Genomic DNA, 25,393 nt, shown 5'->3' on the forward strand with positions numbered 1-25,393 from the left:
TTTTAGATGGAAGTAAATTATCCAGAAATAATAACTTCCAAACCAGCTACACTTAAAGAGTGAAATGTGAACTGAGACAGACTGAAATTTAAACTCCTACTGAGGGCCATTTTGCCATATATACTAGAGGTATTTCCATCAAATTGAAATGAGACTGTGGAAGACTGGCATGGAGCCCATCTATACTATGCTTGAAGTTAACATACATTTATCTTGGTGTTGGCATATACCCAATGGCCTAACGAAACTGTTGGATTTGAGATTTTTATTTGTGTGTACTTCTCAATTTAGTGTTTTGCTTTGCTGGAAAAAAGCACTAAGAGTACGGTATCTACTCACGTCAAGTGGTTTGCAGAGTTATGGCGGCTCATGCCTTTGGGTCCTACTTGTAAGCCCTAATAAGGTTTTATAACTTCATTTTTAGGTTGAGGTTGAAAATATGTGGTTTCTCTCATTTGCTTTTAAACATAACATCACTTGCCTCTAGGTGACAAATTGTAAAATTCTAAGTGAAAACAGAGATAATTTGTAAACTCTGTTTTTTCCTCCTCTCAGTAACATCAGTCTTAGAATCCCCATAATCTACTCAAATGACTTTTGATTCTTTTTTCCCCACAGCCACATTCCTCTCCCACTTCTAAAGAGAATACTTTCTGCTCTTGTTGGAAGAGATGGTGAAAATACTGTAATAGGCACTAAATTTTTCTAGCCACCTTTCCATGCCACTACTCAGGTCACTGGCTTTAGCAGATGAATCATTGCAGGCTGTGTGGTATTTGCCTCTCAAAGCTGGCTGGCTGCCTATGTCTTTTTATAAGTTTTAGGTAAAATACCTGTTCATTCTGTTTCTCTAGGAATTCTAGGTGTTCAAGCTGGACTTTTTTCAACTGATCCATTTCTTTGGACTGTTTCATTGCAAGCTGCAAATAAAAAAATTTTGATAAATTTTCAGTTGTAATCTTAAAATTTAAGGTTGAAGAATGACAGGTAAGTTTGCAAGTTAAATGAGGAAGGTAATAATACAAAAAGAGGGGAAAAAACGTCTAAAAACCGGAACAGTTTAGACCCATAATTCTTACTGGGAAGATCTTTCCTGTTAAAATCTTAGAAAATAATAGATTACTGATGCATTTTCTATATTAAATGGTACCAAATAATTACTTTAAAGATTTTAGGGAGAAATTACTTTAAAGATTTTAGGGAGAAATTACTTTAGCTTTTAGGGAGCAAAGATGCTAGAATGTTTAATGTACAGAAAAATCAAACTAAGCAAATTAGACAAAAGCATATCTAAGCATGAGTTATTATTTATAGTTTTTAAAGGAAGAGTACAAAGAAAATTATAAAATACTTACTCTCTTTCTTTCTTCCAGAAACTTCTTAGTGTTGCTGCTGTTTAACTCCCTAACTCGCCTAAAAGCGATAGGTACAAATAATAGTTGGTATGACATCAAATGGAATTAACATAATGTTCAATAAGAGCTATATTCCATTTAATTATCTCGATGGGATCATCACTTTTCCGAATTTTTATTGTGGAATTTTGAAACATGAAATGAACAGAGAAAAACATTTTTAAAAATCTGTGTCCTCATCACTCAGATTAGTCAATATTAATGTTTTGCCATGTTTGTCTCACATTTTTAAAGGAGATAAAGTGTTACAGATATCATCAAAGCCCACTTTGAATTCTTCCTGATTCCATTTCACTCCTCTCTCTCTCCAGACATAATCATTATTCTGAATGTGTTATGGACCATTTCTAACAAGCTCCTAGGTGATGCTGTTGCTGCTAGTGTATATTTTGTGTGTTTTCCAAATTTACCTAAATGGTAACATATTCTGGGTTTCTTTCTATAACTTATGATGTAGCCATCTGTTTCAGATACAGCTATTTCAAACTTCCATTATTTTCATCTGCTGTATGGATATTTTCTGACTAGATTACAATATTTCCATTTTGACATTAATAAAAGTAGGTCTTTTCCCAACAATCAACGATCTAGTGCATAGGGTCCTGAGATGCTTGGCACAGTAAGCATCTGTTGACTAAATAAATGAACAAGGTGTAGGGCCTATCTTCTTGTGCATCCAGGCAAATATTTCTCTAGGACAGATACCTAGACTTGCAGGTGGTAGGGAATGAACAACTTCATCTTTACTCTAAAGCACGTGTCCCAGTTTGCACTCCTATCCATAGTGTCTGGGTGCTACTTGTCTCTATATCTTCACCCACTGTTGGTACCATCAGATGTTTACTTTTTTGTTGGTTGGTTTTGTAAAATGGCATCATGCTGCTGCTTTAACCTGCATTTCTCTGATTACTAGTGAGGTGGAGTGCATTGCATGACTGAATAGACTTAAAACTTATTGAATTTCTATAACATATATTTATTAATTTCTAGAAGTTATAGGTCTGTTCAGGTTTTCTTGTTTTTTGGTCACTTTTGATACTTGTTTTTCTAGGCAACTGTCCATTCCATCTCGGTTTTCAAATTCATTGGTAGTATTGTTTATAGTAGTCTTGGGTTTTGAAAATATTGATTGCATCTACAGTTATTTCCCTTTATTCTAATATTACTAATTTGTGTTTTCTCCTTTTTCTTCTTTGTCAGTCTTGCTAGAGGTTTACTGATTTAATTATTATTATTTTTTCAAATAATAAGCTTTTGTTTTTTGCTGATACTATGTATTGCCTTTTGTTTTCTATTTCAATACTTTCTGCTTTTTTATTATTATTTCTTCCCATCAGATCTTTGGGTTCACCCTGTTTTTCTAATTTCATACCTTCTTTGAGTGTTTAGCTCATTAATTTTCATTTAAAAAATATATACATCTAGGCTATAATTTTCACTCTAAATAACACTTTAGCTACCTTATTTTTGTGTGTGTTGAGAACATTTAAGATCTACTTTCTTAGTAACTTTCAGGTACATAATATTATATTAACTATAGCCACCATGCTTACATTAGATCCCCAGAAATTACTTAACTTATAACTAAAAGTGTTTACCCTTTAACCAATATCTCTCCCACTTACCCCAGCCCTCAGCCTCTGGCAACCACCATTCTACTCTGTTTCTATGAGTTTGGAATTTTTTAAATGATAAGTGAGATCATAGGGTATTTGTCTATCTCTGTCTGACTTATTCCACTTAGTGTAATGTCCTCAAGGTCCATCCATGTTGTTATAAATGGCAGGATTTCCATCTTTTTACAGCTAAATTGTGTGTGTGTGTGTGTGTGTGTGTGTGTGTGTGTGTGTGTGTCATCATTTCCTTCAGATATATACCCAGAAGTGGGGTTGCTGGATCATATGGTCGTTCTGTGTTTAACTTTTTGAGGAACCTCCATACTATTTTCCTCTATGGCTGGCTGTATAATTGGCATTCCTACCAACAGTGTACTAGGGTTCTCTTTTCTGAACATCTTTGCTAATACTTGTTTATTGATTTATTGATAACAGCCATTCTAACAGATGTTAGGTGATGTCTTATTGTGGCTTTGATTTGAATTTCCTGGATGATTGATTAGTGATGTTGAGCATCTTTTTATGTACCTATTGGCTATTTGTATGTCTCTTTGGGAAAATGTTTATTCAGATCCTCTGTCCATTTTTTAATTGGATTATTTGGTTTTTTTTTTTGCTATTGAGTTGTATGAGTTCCTTATATATTTTGGATATTAACCTCTTATCTGATATATGGTTTACAAATATTTCCTCCTATTCCATTTTGTCGATTATTTCTCTTCCTGTAACTTTAGCTACATTCTACACATTGATAAATATTGCTTGCATTGTCATTTAGTTATAAATATTGTGTAATTTCTGTTGATATGTCTTCTTTGACCCAAGAATAGAATTGTTTTTCAGTTTCTACATGTTTTTTTAGTTCTCTAATTATAAGATTTTATTTCTCAGTAGTTTATTATAAAGTGATTACACACATACTGATGACACAAAATGATAACCACTTAGAATAGGGAAATTGTTTTTCAAAAAACCAGCCATTTGTACATGTTTTAGAATCATCTAGATATAGAGTTATAATAAATAAGTATATTAAGTCGAAATTAGAAAATTAAACAAACAACTTTGCTAATTAGGTTGACAGTAACTCAGAATTTATGATAATTTGAGAGCTGAGATTCAAGTGCTATTAACTCCTTCTCTTTGGAAACATGACTATAGGCACACAACCATATTGAGGGTTCGGGTCCAGTCCACCGCAATAAAGCAAGTAACGCAATAAAGCGAGTCATAATCTTTTTGCTAATGGAGGGTCTTGCCTTCAATTTGTAAAAAAAAAAAAAAAGTCAAAATCTGTAAAGTGCAATAAAGCAAAGCATGCTATATTGATGTTCTAACACAAAAGTACAAAAGCCAGACACCCTTGGCTCATAGAGACTGATCTGTGGTGCAGTTTACACTCCAGAGCTTGGATCAGACTGAACAGGGATTCTGGGCGAGCCCACATCCTTCCCTCAGCCTCTGCCCTGGCCCCATCCTGCTTCCCCTACTCCCCTTCTCTGAAGATACCTTCCACATGTACTCAAATTCCTGTCTTGTTCTCTAGTTTAAAAAAAAAAAAAACCACCTAAGACAAGGACAAACCAGAGAAATGGTGGGAGCTTTTGAGATAATGCTTGGTGTCAAGGACAGTAAAAGGCAAATCAAGAGACGATAATGGTCCTCCTACACATTGCTATTCAGAACTGGCCCACCCAGAATGAGCTTACACCTGAGCAGGTGAGATGCTTGTAGAATGACCCATTGGAATGTGGGAAGGATATTTTGCCATATATTATACAATTCTGTTTGTAAATGAGTCATATATATTGAATGCAAATTTATTTTACTAGTGGTAGTGGCAGTAAACGATCAGAAGACAGTTGTTCTATTAGTAATAAATCTTCATAGCTGTTATAATAGCAGCATTCTTAGCCAAAACTTGCAAAGGTTTTAATATTTTAAATGTAAGTACGTGTGCATATACACATAAATGTTAAGTCTGTGTCTGCAAATTGATGCTATATTCCCTCAGAGAACATTTTCAGACTTACCTTTCCCGTTCTGCTTTATTCTTGATAGATTTATCTTGGCTGATGGCTTTGCTATTTTCCATAGAAATCTTAGCTTGGTGTGCTCTCATTTCCTTGCTTTCTCTATGTATTAAAAATAAACAAACAGGGAAGGGGATGGGAGTGAGTGTTTAATGGGTACAGAGGTTCAACTAGAGAAGAAGAAAAAGTTCTTGAGATGGATAGCAGTGACAGTTGCACAAAAGTGTGAACGTATTTAATGCTACACACTTAAAGTGGTTAAAATGGTAAGTTTTATGTTATGCATATTTAACGATAATAGAAAAATAAACAAAAAACAAAAAAATTCTTATGTAACTATAAGACTATTAACTTTTTTTTCATTATTGAGCTCCCTGAGTTGTTTTGTATCTTGTGAAAAGAATGGAAGGAGCCCCAGTTCATGAGGATGTTTCTCCCTGAGGCCAAGAGATCACCTAGTGGCAAAGTAACAGTGATGGACTAGAAAGAGGAGACATTATGTTTATCTATAAAATGCATAAATTTTCCAGCTTTGTCCCACATTTTTGGGGTCATATGGCCTGGAAGAGAGAGAGAGAGGATATTCTAACCCTTACAAGTAACCTTTCTGTTTTCTGACAGTTCATGGGAATGAAGGAAACTAAAATGGTTTTAATAAGCACAAGAAGTAGGAAAAAAGGATGTTTACAGGAGGCTGATCACAGTGTATGTGAATGCATATGTGCATATGACAAAGACTCATATTTTTAGATTATTTATGTGTACATTAAAGGCATACAATTTAGAATACTAAAATGAATATTATTAGCAAAGGATTATTTTTTGGAATCTATGGTGATCTCCTTGAGGCATTGCCTAGAAACAAGTCATCAAGGAGTCAGGTTACCTAAGAAGTGTTTACACATCAGAAGGCATAGAAAACAACCCAAGAGTCCACTGAAGGATGACCAGATAAAGAAGATGTCACACATATACACCACACACACACCCACCCACATACACACACACCCACACACACATACACACACACGAACACTACTCAGCCATACTGTCACACATACACACCACACACACACACACACCCACACACACACCCACCACACATACACACACACGAACACTACTCAGCCATAAAAAAGATGAAATATTGCCATTTGCGACAACATGGATAAATCTTGAGAGTATTATGCTGAATGAAATGTCAGGTGAAAAAGGACAAAAACTATGATTTCACTCACATGTGGAATATAAAACAAAAGGTAACAAACAAACTAACATAACAAACAAAAACAAACTCATACATACAAACAATAGAATGGTGGTTACCAGAAGGGAAGGGAGTGTGTGGGGAGGGCAAATTGCGTAAAGGGTTTCAAATACATGGTACTGAAGGGAACTAGATTTTGGGTGGAGAGCATGCAATAGAGTACATAGATGTCGAATTATAATCTATATGTTATTAATCAATGTTAACCCAAATTAATTTTAAAAAAGAGACTGCTGTAACAGAATTCTTCAGTTTTGAGACTTTAGGGTCACAGAGGCAGGAATATGTATATAAACTTCTGGGCCCAAGAAAATGGCTCTCAATTTTTTCCATAATTTGTTACTAAACTGATCATTTCTTTATTCGTTCATTCTACAAACACATTAATAACCAAATGCTGCTGACAAGTGTTAAAAAGGCAAGATTTTTTAACCTAGAACAATAGCTGTGATGGTGAAAAGAAACACAACCACAGGGTACTGAAGAAAAAGCTTAAACACTGCTATTGTTATGAAAAATGCCCATCGTAGATTTATTTTTTAAGGTAATTAGTAAGTAGGTTATGGTCTCTTTGAATGACTTCCTAAGTAATGCAACTATAAGTTTACTTTGTTTTTTTTCTTTTAGCCAATGCCTACTGTTGTGGGCTATTTTTATCTTTATTCAACTACTAGAAAAGAATACAAAATAGTGCCTTATTCTGTGAAGCATCTTTGAATAAGGGTAGTCACCTAAAATCAGATATTGCAGCAATGGTAAAAATCTTTCTGTGTACTTAATCAAGAGCATTTCTAAGGGACAAAAGAAAAGACAACTTCTTTTTTTAAAAATTATTTTTATTTTTCAATTACAGTTGACATTTAATATTATATTAGTTTCAGGTGTACAGCATGGCAGTTAGACATTTATATAATTTACAAAATGATCCCCCCGATTAGTCTAGTACTCACCTGACACTGTACATAGTTATTACCATATTGTTGGCTATACTCCCTATGCTTTACTTCACATCCCCATAACCATTTTCTATTTTCACGCAGTCTCTCAGCACTGCCCCCCGCCCCCAAATCTGGCAATCAGTTTGTGCTCTCTATCTATGACTGTTTCTATTTTGTTCATTTATTTTGTTCTCTAGATTCCACATATAAGTCAGATCACATGATATCTGTATTTCTTTGTTGGACTTATTTCACTTAGCATAATACCATCCATATCGTTGCAAATAGCAAGATTTCATTCTTTTTTATGGCTAAGTAATATTGCATTGCACAGATGTATCGTCTCTTTTTTAACCAATTGTCAGTTGATGGGCATTTAGGTTGCTCCCTTATTTTGGCTATTGTAAATATTGCAGCAATGAATATAGGGGTACATATATCTTTCTGAGTTAGTGTTTTGGATTTCTTTGGATAAATACCCAGAAGTGGAATTGCTAGGTCATAAAGAAGTTCTATTTTTAAGTTTTTGAGGAAACTTCAAACTGTATTCCATAGTGGCTACACTAATTTGCAATCCCCCAGTAGCATATGAGAGTTCCTTTCCTCCATATCTTCACCAACACTTGTTTGTTGATTTATCAATGATAGCCATTCTGACAAGTGTGAAGTGATAACTCATTGTGGTTTTAATTTGCATTTCTCTAATGATTAGTGATCTTTAGTTAATCTTTTCATCTGTATGTCCTCTTTGGAGAAAAGCCTATTCAGGTCCTCTGCCCATTTTTAAATTGGATTATTTGATTTTTTTGGTGTTGAGTTGTATCAGTTCTTCATAAATTTTGGATATTAGCCCCTGATCAGATGTATCGCTGGTAAGTATCTTTTCTCATTCAGTAGGCAAGGGTTTATTTCTGGCACTCTTTTCTCTTCCATTGATTTATGTGTCTGTTTTTGTTTTTGTTTTTGTTTCCTGGTACCTTGCCATTTTGATTACTATAGCCTTAGAGTATAGTTTGATATCAGGTAGCATGATACTATAAACTTCATTCTTTCTCAAGATTGCTGTGGGTATTTAAGGTCTTTTGTGGTTCCATATAAATTTTAGGATTATTTGCTTTAGTTCTGTGAAAAGTGCCATTGGTATTTTGATAGGGCTTGCACTAAATCTATAGATTGCTTTGAGTAGTATGGACATTTTAACAATGTTAATTCTTCCTATCCATGAGCATGGTACATACTTCCATTTATTTATATCTTCTTTGATTTCATTTTTCAGTGTCTTATAATTTTTGAGTACAGTTCTTTTACCATCTTGGTTAAATTTATTCCTGAGTATTTTAGTTTTTTTGATGCAATTGTAAATTGGATTATTTTCTTAATTTCTCTTTCTAATAGTTCATTATTGATGTATAAAAATGTAACCAATTTCTGAATATTTATTTGGTATTCTGCTACTTTACTGAATTCATTTATCAGTTTTTTGGTAGAATCTTTAGGGTTCTCTATATGTAGTATCTTGTCATCTGTCAATAACGACAGTTTTACTTCTTTTGCAATTTGGATACCTTTTATTTATTTTTCTTGTTTGACTTCTGTCACTAGTACTTCCAATACTATTTTGAAAAAAAGTGGTGAAAGTGTACATCCTTGTCTTGTTCCTCATCTTAAAGAAAACACGTTTAGCTTTTCACCACTGAATATGTTAGTCATGAGTTTGTCTTATATGGCCTTTATTGTGTTGAGGTATGTTCCTTCTATTCTTACTTTGCTGAAAGTTTTTATAATAAGTGGATGCTGGATTTTGTCAAATGTTTTTTTCTGCATCTATTGATATGATCATATGATTTTTATCCTTAATTTTGTTTATGTGGTGTATCACAGTAATTGATTTGTGGATATTAAACCTACTTTGCATTCCAGGAATAAATCTCACTTGATTGTGGTATATGGCTTTTTAAATGTACAAATGAATTCGGTATGCTAATATTTTGTCGAGGATTTTTTCATCTATGTTCATCATGGATACTGGCCCATAATATTCTTTTTTTGTAATGTCATCTGGTTTTGGAATTAGGGCAATAATGATCTTGTAAAATGAGCTTGAGAGCCTTCTCTCCTCTTGAGTTTTCTGTAATAGTTTGAGAAGGATAGGTGTTAATTCTTATTTGAATGTTAGGTAAAATTTACCTGTGGAGCTATCTGGTCCAGGACTTTTGTTTATTGGGAGTTTTTTGATTACTGAATCAATTCCATTAGTAGTAATCGATCTGTTCAGATTTTCTGTTTTTCTTGACTCAATCTTGGAAGATTGCATGTTTCTATTCATTTCTTCCAGGTTATCCAATTTTTGGCATACAATTGTTCATAGTATTTTCTGATAACCCTTTGTATTCCTGTGGTGCCAGTTGTCATTTCTCTTTCATTTCTGATTTTATTTTTTAGGGTCCTGTCTCTTTTTTTCTTGATGAGTCTGGTTAAAGATTTATCAATTTTGTTTACCTTTCAAGGAATCTGCTCTTGGTTTCATTGATCTTTTGTATTTTTTTGAGACTTTATTTTATTTCTGCTCTGATCTTTTTCTATTTCCTTTTGGTGTGAGGTTAGATTGCTTATTTGAGATTTCTCTTATTTCTTGAGGTAGGCCTGTATTGCTAAAAAGTTCCCTTTTAAGACTGCTTTCACAGTGTCCCATAAATTTTGGGTCATTGTGTTTTCATTTTCATTTGTCTCGAGATATCTTTTGATTTCTTCCTTGATCTCATTGTTAACCTATTCAATGTATGATAGCATGTTATTTAGCCTCTATGTGTTTGTGTGTGTGTTTTTTCTTCTTGTAATCGATTTATAGTTTCATATCATTGTGGTCAGAGAAGAGTCCTGATATGATTTCAATCTTCTTAAATTTATTGAGACTTGTTTTGTGGCCTAACATGTGGTCTGTCTTGGAAAATGTTCTATGTGAACTTGAAAAGACTGTATATTCTTCTGCTTTTGGTTGAAATGCTCTAAAAATATCAATTAAATTCATCTGGTCTAAGGTGTCATTTAAGGCCTCTGTTTCCTTGTTGATTTTCTCTCTGGAAGATGTATCCATTGATGCCCATGGGGTGTTAAGTTCTCTACTATGACAGTGTTACTGCCATTCTCCTCCTTTATGTCTGTCAATATTTGATTTATACATTTAGGTGCTCCTATATTGAGTGCATACATGTTTACAAGGGGTATATCCTCTTGTTAGACTGATTACTTTATTATGAAATGTCTATCTTTGTCTCTTATTATAGGCTTTGCTTTAAAGTCTATTTTATCTTAAATAAGTATTGCTACATCAGCTCTTTTTTCCATTTCCATTTGCATTAACTATCTTTTTCCATCCCTTTACTTTCAGTCTCCATGTGTCTTTCTGTCTGAAGTGGGTCTTTTATGGGCAGCATACATATGAGTCTTATTTTCTTCTCCATTCAGCTACCCTATGTCTTTTGATTGGAGCATTTGCTCTATTTACATTTAAAGTGACTACTGATAGGTAAATAGTTATTGCCATTTCATTATTCATATTTATGTTCTTCCCCTCACCTCCTTCTTATTAAAGAAGTCCCTTTAACATTTCTTGTAATACTGATTTGGTGGTGATGAACTTCTTTGGCTTTTTCTTGTCTGGAAGCTCTTTATCTGTTCTTCAATTTTAAATAATAGACTTGCTGGTAGAGTAGTCTTGGTTGTAGGTCCTTACTTTTCATCACTTTGAATATTTTGTGCCAGTCCCTTCCAGCCTGCAAAGCTGTGCTGAGAAATCAGCTGGAAGTCTTATGAGAGCTCCTTTGTAGGTAACTAATTGTTTTTCCTTTGCTGCTTATAAGATTCTCTCATTGTCTTTAAACTTTGACATGTTAATTATGATGTGTCTTGGTGTGAGCCTCTTTGGGTTTATCTGGTTTGGGACTCTCTACTTCCCGAGGTTGTATGTCTATTTACTTCACCAGTTTAGGGAAGTCTTCAGTCATTATTTCTTCAAATAGGTTTTCAGTTCCTTGGTCTCTCTCTTCTTTTTCTGGTACCCCTATGATGCAAATGTTGGTATGCCTGATGCTGTCTCAGAGGTGTCCTAAATGATCCTTATTTTTTTTGGATTCTTTTTTTTATTGCTGTTCTGATTGACTGTTTTCTGTTACCTTATCTTTTAAGTTGCTGATTCAATCCTCTGCTTCAGTTAATCTACTGTTGATTTTCGCTAATGCATTCTTCATTTCAGTTATTGCTGACTAGTTCTGTTTTATATTTTCTATCTCCATTTTTAAGTATTCTGTCTCTTCATCGAAGTTCTCACTGACATCACTGAGCATCCCGATAACCAGAGTTTTGAACTCTGCATCTAGTAGATTATTTGTCTCCATTTTGTTTAGTTCTTTTTCTGGAGCTTTGTTCTGTTCTTTCATTTGGGACATGTTTGTTTGTCTCCTCATTTTGGCTGCCTCCCTGTGTTTGTTTCTATGTACTGGGTAGGGCTGCTATTTCTCTCAGTCTTAAGCAGAGTAGCCTTATATAGTAGGTGTCCTGTGGGGCCCAGTGGTGCAGTCTCTCTGGTCACCTGAGCTGGGTGCTTCAGGTATGTCCCCTGTAGGGGTTGTGTGTGTCCTCCTGTTGTAGTTGAGCCTTGGTAGCTGTTTAAATGTCAGTGGTGGGATTGACTCTAAGATTGGCTGGCTGGAAGGATTGGCCTTGACAACAATATAAGAGCTGTTATGCAGGAGCTGATCCCATGAAGCAGGATTTACCCAGTGGGCTCTGGTGCCTGCTGAGACCATCCTTTGGATGTGCTGCTTCTGGTGCTAATTGGGTGGTACTCTGTTATGGTCTAAAGCTAGCCTCTGGGTTTGTTGGTTCTGGGGCCTGTTGGAAGGGGCTCCCTTGCAGGCCAAGTTCAGCTGCTGCCTGTGACTGGCCTGGGCCTACCTGGTAGAAGCTACAAAGTGATCCTAGGTTGGTTGCTTCCTGTGATAGACCTGAAGACACGTGGAAGAGACTACACTGTTAACCGAGGTTGGCTGCCACCAGACCTGGGGCAGCTCAGCAAAAGGCCCAGGGTACCCTGAGGCCTGCTGCCACCTGCTGGCTGTCCATAAGGCTCAGCTGCTGAAAGAGCCTCCAGTGCTGCATGACATAGGTGAAGTGGTGTTTCAAGGAGTTGCCAGGGTGAGGTGAATGGTTATCACCAGGTTAATGCAGAGTCAAATTTGGCACCAGTGCTGAACCTAGGGCCACTTAGTAAAACACCCAAAGTACACCGAGGCCAGCCACCACTCACCTAGATCCCGTGGACTCCTGAGAGTTGTCCAAAAAAGACTGTAGCATGGGCTGGGGCTGGTTATCTGCCACTGAATGTGCCTCGTGCAGTGCACGGCCTGGGGCTGGCTGCCCATCGTCAAAAATGCCTCCGATGGTACATGAGTTGGGTAGGGCTGGGTCCCAGAGAGTCACCAGGGTGGATAAAGGGGATTTCACTATGCCAGTGCAGATTCAGATTTGACCACATGTGGGGAGGGCTCAACATATGAAAGATGGCAGTTGTCCATAGGATGCACGGGAGGAGGGCTCAACATAGGGACAATGGGGGCTGTCCCTCTAGGCCTCGTCCTGAAGCCATACAACTCAGTCTCTGTGTGTGTGTTTCTGGTGCCTTTCAAGTTGTCATCCTTTGGCTGGAGCCCAGGGTGAGTGCCTGGGAGTGGAGGAGTCTGTACGTGGGCCCTTGAAGAGGATGCGTGGGTTTCCATCAGCCTTCCATCTCACTAGGATGGACAGAATCCTCACTATTTTTCACAGCCAGATGTTGCGGGGCTCCTCTTCCCAGTACCGGTGCTCTGGGTTGGAGAGCCTGGTATGGGGCTGAAACTCCTCACTCCTCCAGTGAGACCTCTGCAGCCAAGATAGCTCTCCTGATTTTTCACTGTCACATGTGGGTGTGGGAACAGTTAGTGTCTCTGCCCTTCGTACCAGTTACCGTATGGCTTTTTTTATATATCATTAGCTATAGGGCTTCTGTTTAGCTAGTCTTCAGATGGTTCTCCAGGTTGACTGTTCTATAATTGAATTGTAATATTAATGTGGTCATGGGAGGAGGCAAGCACAGTGTTTACCTACCCTACCATCTTGACTGGACCAAGCAAAAAAGGACAAATTCTAATCCCATAAAACAAAATAGAATACAGTTGACCCTTGAACAACGTGGGAGTTAAGGGTACTGACCCCCTGAATAGTTGAAAATCTGTGTATAACTTTTGACTCCCCCAAAACTTAACAGTATGTAATATGTATTACATACTGTATTCTTCTAAAACTTAATAGCCTACTGTTGACCGGAAGTCTTGCTCATAACATAAACAGTTGATTAACACATATTTTGCATGCTATATGTATTACATACTGTATTCTTCCAATAAAGTAGGCTAGACAAAAGAAAATGTTATTAAGAAAATCATAGGGAAGAGAAAATACATTTACATACAGTATTATATGTATTTACTGGAAAAAACCTCACATATAAGTGGACACATGTGGCTCAAACCTATATTATTTAAGGGTCAGCTGAACTTTAAAATGGATGGGGTATAGAACATTAACCTACAGGAAACGTAGCATGATATACCTTATTTAGTTGTCTCCAGTGAGAATTGGAAACTATGGCAAAACTATTTCATGCTCTTATGGCGGTATCTATCACTCCAAAATAAGGCTGGAAAGTTGAGAATGTAACCAGATAATTTGTGTGGTTAGCATTTTAAAAGTTTTTGTTAGATTTATTTGTATAATGCTTCTATTTTCTACTCTTTTGTGTGTGTATCAATAGACTCTAACTGTGGCATATAGAAGCAAACAAGCTGCAACAAAGCTGTAATAAAAAGATGTAATTGACAGAAATGCTCTTCTGCCCGGAGAAAAGTCCAGCTCATTATTTCCAGTATTTTAAATGCAATATTCAATTTGATGAAGTGGGGAGAGACCAAAATAAACTGATCCTTCTTTGCTGTTTATTGATCAGGCCTGTCTTTCTAAAACTCACAGAAGTCTCAATAATGCAAAGAAGGATCTCTACTTTTATCCATGGAGTGATCAGAACCAATCACTCTAGGAGCTTCACTGGTTGGTTTTTATCTCCTTCTCTGTATTCTTTTCCTAAGAGACTCCAGATCATTTTTCAAGGGCCAGTTGTAGGCCTACCATTCTGTGAAACCTCAGTGACCATGACGTAAGTGGCAGAGCTCCTTTGGAATGGTTAACCTTTGTCCTGACACTTTTCTATATATATCATAAGTTACTTGTAATATGACCTAATTTATCATGTGAGTGTTCATATCTTGAAAGTTCTTTGATGGCAGCGGCCATTTCTTATAGTTCACCTTGCTCACTTCAATTGTATGATATTATATACATAAAAGCTCAATGTTATATAAGTTGATGTTACTTACTACCTTGGCTCACACACATGTGCAAAATTAGTGTTTCAAAAAAATAAGTATTTCATTTTGGAGATGGCTCTCCTACCTGTCGTGGGACAATTTCAGCTGCTGGGTTTGCTGCTCGTGGGCGTTGATCAGGAGCTTTTTCAGCAGCTCACACTGCTGGCTGAGGTGCAGGTCCCGGATTTCTTGCTCCTCAGCACTGTGGGTGTTGATCATTTCTGACCATTCCTTTGTGTGCTGTGCCACAATCTCTTTGACCTATGTAGGAAAAAGAGAATGATGCCACCTGTAATTCTCATATTTCAGGCATGAATTGAAACACAATATTATTCATGTATTTTAGACCCTCCCACCAATTTACTTGGTGAATCAGTGGATATTTATGACTTGCAAAAAATATTTACTAATCAGTGGGATTGGGGAGTCATAACTTATTAAAATAAATCAATCACTTTGGCTCTAAATCACTTTGGCTCCAAGAGCTGTTATTTCACTGCCTAACTTGTCCACACTCCAGGTGGGGATTTGGGCTCCTTTATTGATTTCATCAGAATTTTCTTCATCACTTCATGCTTTTTCAGATTCACTTCCACTAGGCCACAGGTATGAATAGAGAAGTGGGTTCTCTCATTCCTGGATCAACCCTAATAGGCACTGGGGTAAAATGTCTTCCCTTCCCTGTATCCATGCTCTTTGCAATTTGGTTTTGCAACTCCTCTCCTCAAGAGCTATCGTCTATTTCTCTACCTCCTTGAATTTGGCTGATTTAGTGATTTGCTTTAGCCATGAGACAGTAGCAAATATGATGCAAGCAGAGGCTTGGAAAGTGTTTGTTCTTTTGCTATATCTGGAACCCTGAGGCTACCCTGTGTCCAAGCCTGGACTAGCCTGCTGGAGGATGAGAGGTCATATAGAAAAAAGCAACCAGCAGCCAGCTAACCAGCAGATATCTCAGGCTACTGAGTGAGACTATCAATCCAACTCACTGTAGACACCTGAGTGAGTCTAGCCAAAATTAATAGAAGAAACATCTAGTTGAATACAGCTCAAATTTATGACCTACTGAATTATGAGCTAATAAATGGTAATCATCTTAAGCCACTACATTTTGTCATGGCTTATTATGCTGCAAATGCTAACTGATATAGTACCCAAGGTTTCCTATTTATGCAAAGCATCTAAAAATTATGACATGTTTCACAGGCATTAATTCTCAAACATTCTAGTTAAGAAGAGAGAAAGAGAAAATGGGGAACAACTCTCAAAGACACATGGCTTACTGCTTCTATAGACTTCAAGGCAAAATGGACACAAAATACAGAACGCCAAGGAAAACTTCAGCTTAACTTGGGTGGCTGGTCCATGTATTCAGCAGAGTTACTGGACTGGATGACAGAACTACATGTAGACATATGGAGGCTGGTTGGTTTGACCAAGAGCTATAGTTGGGAGGTTTCTTAAAGAGTTGTTTTTTGTTTGTTTGTTTGTTTTTTAATTATTACTGCTGAAAGAATTATTTATGTTCTTGACTGGAACTAAGCATCCACTTCTCCAAATGTCCACAAACTTAATTAAGGTCTCCCAAACTCGTATATTCTTGTGTCTTTGAGGAAATGCAAGTAATTAGGCTCTTCTCTTAGAATATCAACTCTTGACTTTTTCTTATCACAAACTTCTGCAGCAAAGTTAGGATGGAGTATCAGAGTTACTCAACCCTTTAGTTGGGTGGTTTTCTGTCATGTTTAGTGTTACTTCTATAGGGAAGCATAGTGTTACTTCTATAGGGAAGTATTTGTATTTTATAGTTTTCTTTTTAGTGTATTCCTTGATGTCTCTGAGGCAGACAATAAACACATTATTAGCATATTTCTACATTATTGTTATCATATTTCTATAGACAAAGGAAAAAATATTCCATGAAATGGCTCTTCTCACAGCCAGTGAGTCTGGGGCCTGGACCCCTCTGCTTCTCAGACTAACTCCAGGCTAATATTATTTCCGATTTATACTACGTACCAGTTTGAAAAAATTACAAGGTATCTTCTGCAAAGCTGCTGTAAAAATAGTCATTTTCTTACCTTAGATTTGTGATCTGATGTCAATGTCTGAATTTTAATTTCTGTTTCTTTTTTCATTTCAAGACAATTACTTCCCCTGAAAATGAAAAATCGCAAATATGTGCCAGATGTTAGATATCTTCCCATTCCCGTGGGCCTTTGCTACAAAGCTTTCTGATAAAAACAATTTGTTCATCAGACATAGGATGCCGTGGCTCATTGGACAACATCAGTTTTTCTAGTAATAGATGCGTACCTTACAAAATTCTGTATCGTAATTACTCAATTCAACTACTACACAAAGAGACTTCAGACCTAACAATTATTTCATTGTTGAGGGTCTGTTGTCAGAGTTTCCATTTTGGTTTCTGCTTTTCTTCAAGCTATTTTTCATTTATTTAATAAAATATTATTTGAGATAAAATCTGGAAATTAGGTCCTCAGCCTTGAAGTGAATTTTTAATTCTTCTATTTTGGTTGTAACGCCAGATTTTTGTCTTTGACACATGCCAGTAAGGGAGAAAATAGCATTTCTTGGCATTGAAGGGTAATTTGTGCTTCTTATTCTATTGTGAGTAGGAAGTATATACTAGGAAATTGCCCAGAAACTATTACTGCTTATTTCAGTGATTATTTTTCCTTTTAGAATATCCATATCATTGCTGAAACCAGAACAGGTTCTGAATTTCTATCTTTAACACATATGCACTGATTTTTATGGACTAAGTCAAAATGCTTCATTGTATTATTCACTGAGAGTTTTTCTGAAAGCAGCATTATTCTAAAATACGCTAGGTCTCTCATCAAATCTATTAGTTATCAATGGCTGGCAATGAGCATGTTTCCCCTCTTGTCTGTTATTCAATGAGCTTGCAGCATTATAGAAACATTCCCCTGGCTTAATTCTAGACAAAATCTTTCACAGTAAATGCAATGATAGGTTTTATTCAATAGTCTTATTTGTTGGCATTAGCTAAGAATTCTTAAAATATTAAAAATCAAGATTGCATTGTTTTTCTCGAGTGCATCAATCTTATTTATTTTCTGGTTATGCAAAATGATTCCTATAATTTTGAATTTTCCCAACTTTAGCTTGCCTTTCCATCTCCCCCTATTCACCTTGAAGATATCTGAGTGGAAAATACATGAGAGACAGTTATTCTGTCATTAACAAACAGCTGTAGAACCTGAATAAAACTCCTCTTTTCTACTTCAGTTGAATGAGTTTCTTATGTTCCAGGAATAACTTTTAATGACAAAAACAGAGTCAAGACTAAGTTCTTCCTTGGCCTAAAATCTTCCAGGCAGCTGAACTGTGGGAAAAGACAAAACATAAAAAGGCAAAAAGCCCCCGGAAGGAAATAAACAGCATTACCCCTTCTTCTTCATTGCCTTCTCTAGGGTTTTCTCATGAGTCGACTTCTCTTTGTCATATTGTGCCACAATTTTGTCAACTTGTGTGCAATGTAACTTCTGCATGGTACTGTGCTCCTGAACAAGAAGAATTTGCAGTTATGAGCTGCACACTTAACATGGCTGATAAACTATACCCTACGTGAGGCTGGCATAATTGTCACCAGTTATCCCGGAGTGTTGGTTTAGAAATCAAGGAGTGACTGAGTCTCAGAACTAGAAGGACTCCCAAGCTCCCACCCAACATAAGTCTCTTGTTTCCCCAAGATGGAAGTCTTCAGCATCAGCCTAATGAACACACCCACCTCAAATGACAGCCCTGCCCACCACCGGGCAGCACGAATCATCACAAAGTCCTTTCTTCTGCACATATAAAACTCCAGAGAATTTCCACCCATTCATCTTTGTTCTGTCCGAGACACTTAGTCTACTGTTCCTTGCATACATTGGTCCTCAAATACCCAAGTTCAGCTGCCACATTTCCTTTTTTTTTTTTTTTTATAAAAATGATTAATTATTAAGGTACAGTTGACGTTATTTGACATTTATATACCTTATGATGTGATCACCACCATAAGTCTAGTAACCGTCTTTTACCATACAAAGTTATTATGATATTATTGACTATTTTGGCTGCCATACTTCTCCTCTTTTATATGCTAAACATAACGATTCGTCATGTGACATGGCTTCTAAACACCTGGCATATTTTGGAGCATTTTGAATGTCATCATTACACAATGAGAATTGCCAATGTGGTTGCCACCACTGGCTGATTTCAAATCCCTGTCACTTGGTATTTTCACTGGCTTCCTTATCTAGATGCATTCATGAGGATGACAGAGTGTTCAGGAGCTCTGGTCTTCAGACTTATAGAGATCTCGACTATTTCCCATCTGCTTCAATCACTGAAATTGGGGCTGCAATGCTTTGAAAATAAGTATTTCTCCTATAAAAATTTATTCCTCCTGGTAATATGTCCACAGCCAGCAACTTATCTGAATTCAGATTTCCTTAGCTGCTCAGCTCCCTAAACATCAAGTAAATCAGTTGGTATTGAAAAACTATCTCTGTGTTTCTCTCTGCTCAAAACTCTATCCCTGTGTGGTAGGTAGTGATTACTGAAGTGTTCTGGAATGATCTGCTTCTCAGACCCCTTTTCTCCTTTAACAAAGGATTGAATTACTGATCATCATGTGACAAGGGTCAAGCCTCACGTGTAAAACAAAAGAGCCAGAAAATGATCTCTAAGCCCATTTTAACTCAAAAAAAAAAAAGAAAAAATCACTGATTTCATTCTTTTGGCCCGTAATTAAATTATGAGACACTGTACAAGAGATATACATTTTTCACTCATTTAGGTCAAGAGCACTAAAATTAAACATGTTGAATCAATTTTTTTTAGATTTATAGTTTTATGATAGTAACAAATAGTTGTTTAAAGGTCAATCTTAATTGAGCCATTTTGGGGGAATAAATGTATAACTTTGAATAAAATTTGTATTTTTTTTTTATAGAAATTAAGAGTAAATTCAACTTCCTTTGGGAAAACTGCTGCAAATCATTCTTGTGACTGATGTGATTATGAGTGTGAATTATCGTGCCACAGATGACGCTGAAAAATCTGAGTAACTCAGGTTTGCTCAGAGGTAACTCTGAGATTACCACTAACCTGCCTCTGTGGATGGCAGACTTGTAGGTCTGTTATCAAGGTCTTGCCATGAATTACAACTGGTGAATTTAACAGCAGTCTTGGTGTTATCAGCTAAGCTGCCTGCATGGCAAAGAGCAAATTTTCCATTAGCAGCTTTACTGGAGTGCCAAATTTTAGTCAGTTTCTCAGTCATTTCCTCATTTCCTTTGGCTTCTCTAATAGTGATGTTGCAAACTGGTGGCCCAAGGGATGTACAGCCAGTCTACAGATGTAGTTATTGTTGGTGTTTTTTTTTGTTTGTTTGTTTTGTTTATTTTTACCTACATGGTGTTCAAGAAAAGATTGAATTACTGGCCAGTACTGAAAGATTAGAAAATTCATAACAGATTTCAGATTTTATTATTCTCCTTCCAAGAATGACGCTGGCCCATAGACTCTGGAAGCACTAATGGTGGTAACTGGGTCTGGCTTGGCTTTTGGACAGGAACAAGTGCTTCCTGTTTTCTACCTCTGACCAACTCTCTTCATTTACTTCTTGCTTAGTCCTTACAGGCATCTGAGTTACAGTTCTTCTTCTAATGTGCTGCTCAGGATATTTATCCAATTTTGGGTTTACGATTTTTTGCTCTAAGGGTCTGACCACATCAGGCAATTGAAAAGCATGCCTATCTTTTAATGGAAGTAACCTAATACTGGATTCCAATGAGCGATGTGCTAGAGTGAGCTCACTGTTGCTTAGTTCTGCTTTTTCTGTGTCTCATCTAATGAATACTTGACAACCATTTCCCTAGTTTCCACTTCAAATTGAAGAGGTGGTTCTAGCAAGTGGGAGACAATTAGAAGTCTGACTGCCAACTGCCTTCACAGGGTCAAAAGCAATTGACCATTGCATTTTCTAAAAATGGAATGTTAGCTAGCATCCTAATCTCATTTGGGGCTCAAATAGTCATTACCCCATCTTTTCTCCTCACTATCCTAATAGCAGATCACACAGCTATCTCTATGGTTTTTGCAGATGGCAGATCCTCATATTCACACCACTATTCCTTCTCTGTCCTGGAGCTAATCTTCAGGTTTGGAAATAAGATCTCTCTTGGACCATACATTTATTTCTTAACCAATGGGATTTAGTTCTTGGATTCTCTGCTTCTCTTTTGGTCTGAAAAGTGGCATTATTTACCAAGGCTGATATGTAAGAGCTGAGAGTACTCTACAACAGTGGCCCCCAACCTTTTTGGCACCAGGGACCGGTGCTCCTATGAGAACCTAATGCCTGATGATCTGAGGTGGAGCTGAGGCAGTGATGCTAGCACTGGGGAAGGGCTGCAAATACAGATGAAGCTTTGCTTGCTCACCAGCTGCTCACCTCCTGCTGTGTGGCCTGGTTCCTAACAGGCCATGGGCCAGTACTGGTCCAAGGGCCAAGAGTTGAGGACCCCTGCCCTATAGTCACTAAATATCTACTAAGTATTGGTGTCTGCTCTTAGCTACCAAGTGCCAAGGTTGAGCCATGGACGCTGTGATTGAGAGGGTTCAACCTAGGCCACCTTCCCTCTCCGGTAGGTTACTTTATAACTCAAGGTTTTAGGGCGGCAAATTTTAGCTCCATCTTAGGTGCCTTTAAAACTATGATGAAAAGTTTGTAGATAACTGTTTCACAGAAAGGCTGGGGAATTTATTTCCTCAATTACTTGACAACAGGGCAAAATCTTTTTTTGAAAGAGGCCTGATCTGCATCTTGCAAGCAATTAGTGGAGTTTCCACTAAGGGCTGAGGGACAGTAAAGAGTGATAAATAATACTTCTCTAAAGAATCAGTTCTTAGTGTGCATAGGAGTGAAGCTTATTTAAAATGTTTTCCTAGACCTCTCCTTGGAGATTTTATAATTAGGTCTATGATGGGCATAAGAATATGCATTTTTATGAAGCCTCAAGCTCTTATTTCAAGGATCATATGTTCAAAAGCCAGTCCCAAAGGAAGTCAAGATATCTGTGCCCTAATAGACATGTGATTGCTTTTAAAAACCTTTTACTAAGACCATCAAAACGATGGGTGGAAAGAAAAAACTAATGTGGGAAAACTCATAGGCAAACAAGTATAGTATTAAGAGATTGAGTTCTGAAGTCAGAGAGAATTTTGATTCAAATCCCGGTTCCAACATTTAAAAACTAGGTGATCTGGTCAAGCTGTGTTTCTTTAAAATGTAAATTATCTCATCTTGTAAATGGCTGGTGGACTGTTTGCAAAAAAGGCCACAATTATTCCCTGCTCTGTACCCACCCCACTTTGCAATGTGACTTTGTGGCTCATCCTGTCAAGAGGTCGAGTCTTTGTCCCTTGAGTTTGGCCCAGCCTTATGACCTGCTTTAGCCAAGAAAATGAGGTGGAGGTCTTGGTGTGCCATTTCTGAGCTGAGGCCTCAAGAAACCTCGTATGCCTCTGCTTGGTCTCTTGGGACCCCTGCCATGTGAACAAGACTGGACTAGCCTGCTGGAAGATGAGTGACCACATAAAACAGCGAGGAAGTGGCTCAGCAGAGGCCTTCCTAAGTCAGCCAGCTCCCGCACTCCACATCTGCCCACCACTAAACAAGCTGGCAGTGACAGTGATAGCAGATACATCAGTGAACCCAGATGACACCAGAAGAATCATCCAGCTGAACCCAGCCCAAACTGCTGATCCACAAAATTGTGAGCATTTTAAATAAATGGTAGTTGTTTTAAGTCGATACATTTGGGGACAGTTTGTTACCCAGTAAAAACTAACTGATACAAGTTAATACAATTACAGTATTCCTTTATATAATTGTTACAAGAATACTTAAAAACAAGTGCTTAAGTAAATCTCAATACAGATTAGCTAGTTTTACCATTTCAAAAGTATTGGCAGACAGAAAAACTAGTGTCAGGATAAACAAAATCAAATGGAGAGCAGCACTAACTATGTCCACTGTTAATAGGTTTGCCACATCCTTCCACCTCCCTCACCAGTTTGTCTTTGTTCAGTTTTAAAGACAAGCATGTTAGCCGAGTAGGCCTCAGAATACATTAGGCAAGTAAATGTTCATATATATCTTTCATCTTACAAGTTGGTTGAGATGAAATAGTGGAAAATACCACAGAAATACTATAGACTAAAAAATTACAGAAAGTTTATAGACAGGAAGGTCTAATTATTGGATAATAATTATTTGCAAAGCCCTCAGACAGTTAAAATAGATGAAAAACACTTTAGTTATAACCAGCATTAACTAGTCATATTATTCTGGGCAAAGGGACTCACCTCTCTGAATTTCACTTTATTCATGTCTAAAATTCGAATAGTATTAATTAAGTTTCAAGGATAATGTGAGGATTTGAGAATATATGTAAAATGTGTAACACAAAAGTGACATTAAATAGATGTTAGCCTTGTTGGTAGTAATTTTACATAAAAAGATTATAGAATTCAGAGTCCATAAATTATGCTGCCAAAGCAAGCTGAATAAAAGTGAGCTCCCTGTGTGTTTAACGTGGGGGAAGGAATTCCTTCAGAAACTTATAATCACACATTGTAACTTGAACTTCTGCAGTACAGGAGAATATGAAAAACAAGTCATGAAATGGATCCCCCTGTTCAGAAATGCTTCTGAAAAGCAAGTCAAAGTCTGCATATTTTACTATGGCAATTTAGCTGTTGCTTGACCCAAGGAATTTTGAAGCCTTCCTCCAAAAAATGCACACTAGACTGTTAATAAGTCCACACGAATTTAGGTAGGATTTAGGGAGACTTAAAATATTCTTTTAGGTTTTGCTTCTATTATAATGTGGGACTCCCAGAAACTCAAGGTTGTGTTCTGCAAAGGAAGGCATCTTGGATTCTTTCAGGCATCTGGGACTTGCTGGTCGTTAAATAAAATGAGTATTTCGTTGACAACAAGCACGATGAAAATGGGAGGAATGAAGTACAATGATGTCTGAGGTAGGAAGATCTACTAAAGCTACTTCTAAATTGTCTTACAGAAAAAAAACTTTATGTCTATGAACTGAATGTTTGTGTTCGCCCAAATTTTTATGTTGAAGCCCTAATCCTTAACGTGATGGAATTTGGAGATGGAAGGTGATTAGGTCATAAGAATAAAGCCCTTGTGAATGGGATTAAGTTCTCTGCAAACCAGGAAGGGGTCTCTCAGCAGACACTGAGTCAGATTCATGCTGCACCTTGATCTTGGACTTCTAGTCTCCAGAACTACGTGAAATTAATGTCTGTTGTTTAAGCCACCTGGTCTATGGCAATTTGTTATAGTGGCTGAAGCTAGGTCACCATTTCTGCCACTTTTCTGACTAAGCAGATAGTTCTGTTAACTGACCTGCATCAGTTTGACTCAAAGGTTTAGACAAGGGAATCAGCAGAAAACTCTGCTCAGTATTATGTAGGTCAAGTTCTAAAGAATTGAGGAGCATCTTTCCTTAGTAGCTAAGTAACTAATATATTGACATTGTCCAAACTAGATGGAGATTTTCATAACAGTCTATGTACTGCCACTGCATTTCATGCAACAAGGGAAACTTGTTTACTTTTTGAAGCATCTAATATTCTACACAGAATAATGCAGTTCTAGACTCAGATGATCTGGATTCAAATACTCTGCTGCTCTCTAACTCTGGTCATTAGTTCAATTGCATAACTTCCCTAATCCTTAATTTCCTTACATGCAAAACGTAAACAAATAGAATTTACCTTATAGGGTAGAGTATTAAATGAGATAATAAATATAAAGTGCTGAGCAGAGCCTCTAGAAAGTACTAAACATGTAAAAGTTCTAGCTCTCATTATTGTTATTGTTATCAGGCACAGTATATTTCTTGGTCATGCCTCAAGGAAATATTAAATGAGAAAGAGGCTGAGAACTTTTAAGTGTCCAAGTAGTCCAAAGGCCATTGAAATGCTTGCCTTAATGATAGAGATCATTCAAAAAATCCATTGAATAAAACCCTTGCTATGTGGGTACCAACTCCATTCCTGATAATTGAAGTCATTTAGGTTGCATTCCCCACCTTTTCTCTCTTTTTCTTTTTCCTTTCTATATTCTAAGCTGTCACCGATGACCAACAAAATTGAAATCATTACTTAAAGTAGCTCGGTTTCCAATAGTCCCATACTTATAAAAATCTGTAGCAAGTTTCCCCTATAGGCAATGAAAGGAATTCCACTGAATGCAATTATTCATGAAATTTAAGAGCAAAGAATCTTTGACGTGACCTGAGTATCAGAAAATCCATTAAGTCATCAGTTCAATAATACGAGGAATATTACAAGGCCAAGATTAGGCCAAATTTCTCAAAGGAACGTGCACTGATAAAGAAATGACAGAAATCCAGGCCATGCTCTTTGTATCTTAATCTCTGGAGTGACTCTGAGGTCCACCACTCAAGACCAGCTCTGCAGGATGTGCTTTGTTTTGAGGCTTGGGTCAGAATATAAAGAAGTAGGAACACAAGATTAGTTTAAAAGAACATTAAGAAATTAAGTTTCTTGTGCTCTCACTGCCCTTAGTGGAA

The 25,393-nt window shown here is 36.9% G+C and overlaps 1 protein-coding gene across 3 annotated transcripts in view; it reads right to left on the minus strand.

Moving 5' to 3' along the window:
- The window catches only part of PLCB4 (phospholipase C beta 4), a 161,915-nt gene that overhangs the window by 6,192 nt on the left and 130,330 nt on the right, over positions 1 to 25,393 (minus strand). For all 3 annotated transcript variants that reach the window (XM_006921599.1, XM_006921597.1, XM_006921598.1), the window contains 6 exons: positions 18,162 to 18,277; positions 16,808 to 16,883; positions 14,812 to 14,987; positions 5,065 to 5,166; positions 1,356 to 1,413; positions 834 to 920 (listed from right to left, as the gene is read on the minus strand). In XM_006921599.1, coding sequence (XP_006921661.1) covers positions 834 to 920; positions 1,356 to 1,413; positions 5,065 to 5,166; positions 14,812 to 14,987; positions 16,808 to 16,883; positions 18,162 to 18,277 — 615 coding nt within the window. The remainder of the gene's footprint in view (positions 1 to 833; positions 921 to 1,355; positions 1,414 to 5,064; positions 5,167 to 14,811; positions 14,988 to 16,807; positions 16,884 to 18,161; positions 18,278 to 25,393) is intronic.

This window comes from Pteropus alecto, unplaced genomic scaffold (genome assembly GCF_000325575.1).
Source record: "Pteropus alecto unplaced genomic scaffold, ASM32557v1 scaffold45, whole genome shotgun sequence".
In the NCBI taxonomy this organism is placed as follows: domain Eukaryota; kingdom Metazoa; phylum Chordata; class Mammalia; order Chiroptera; family Pteropodidae; genus Pteropus; species Pteropus alecto.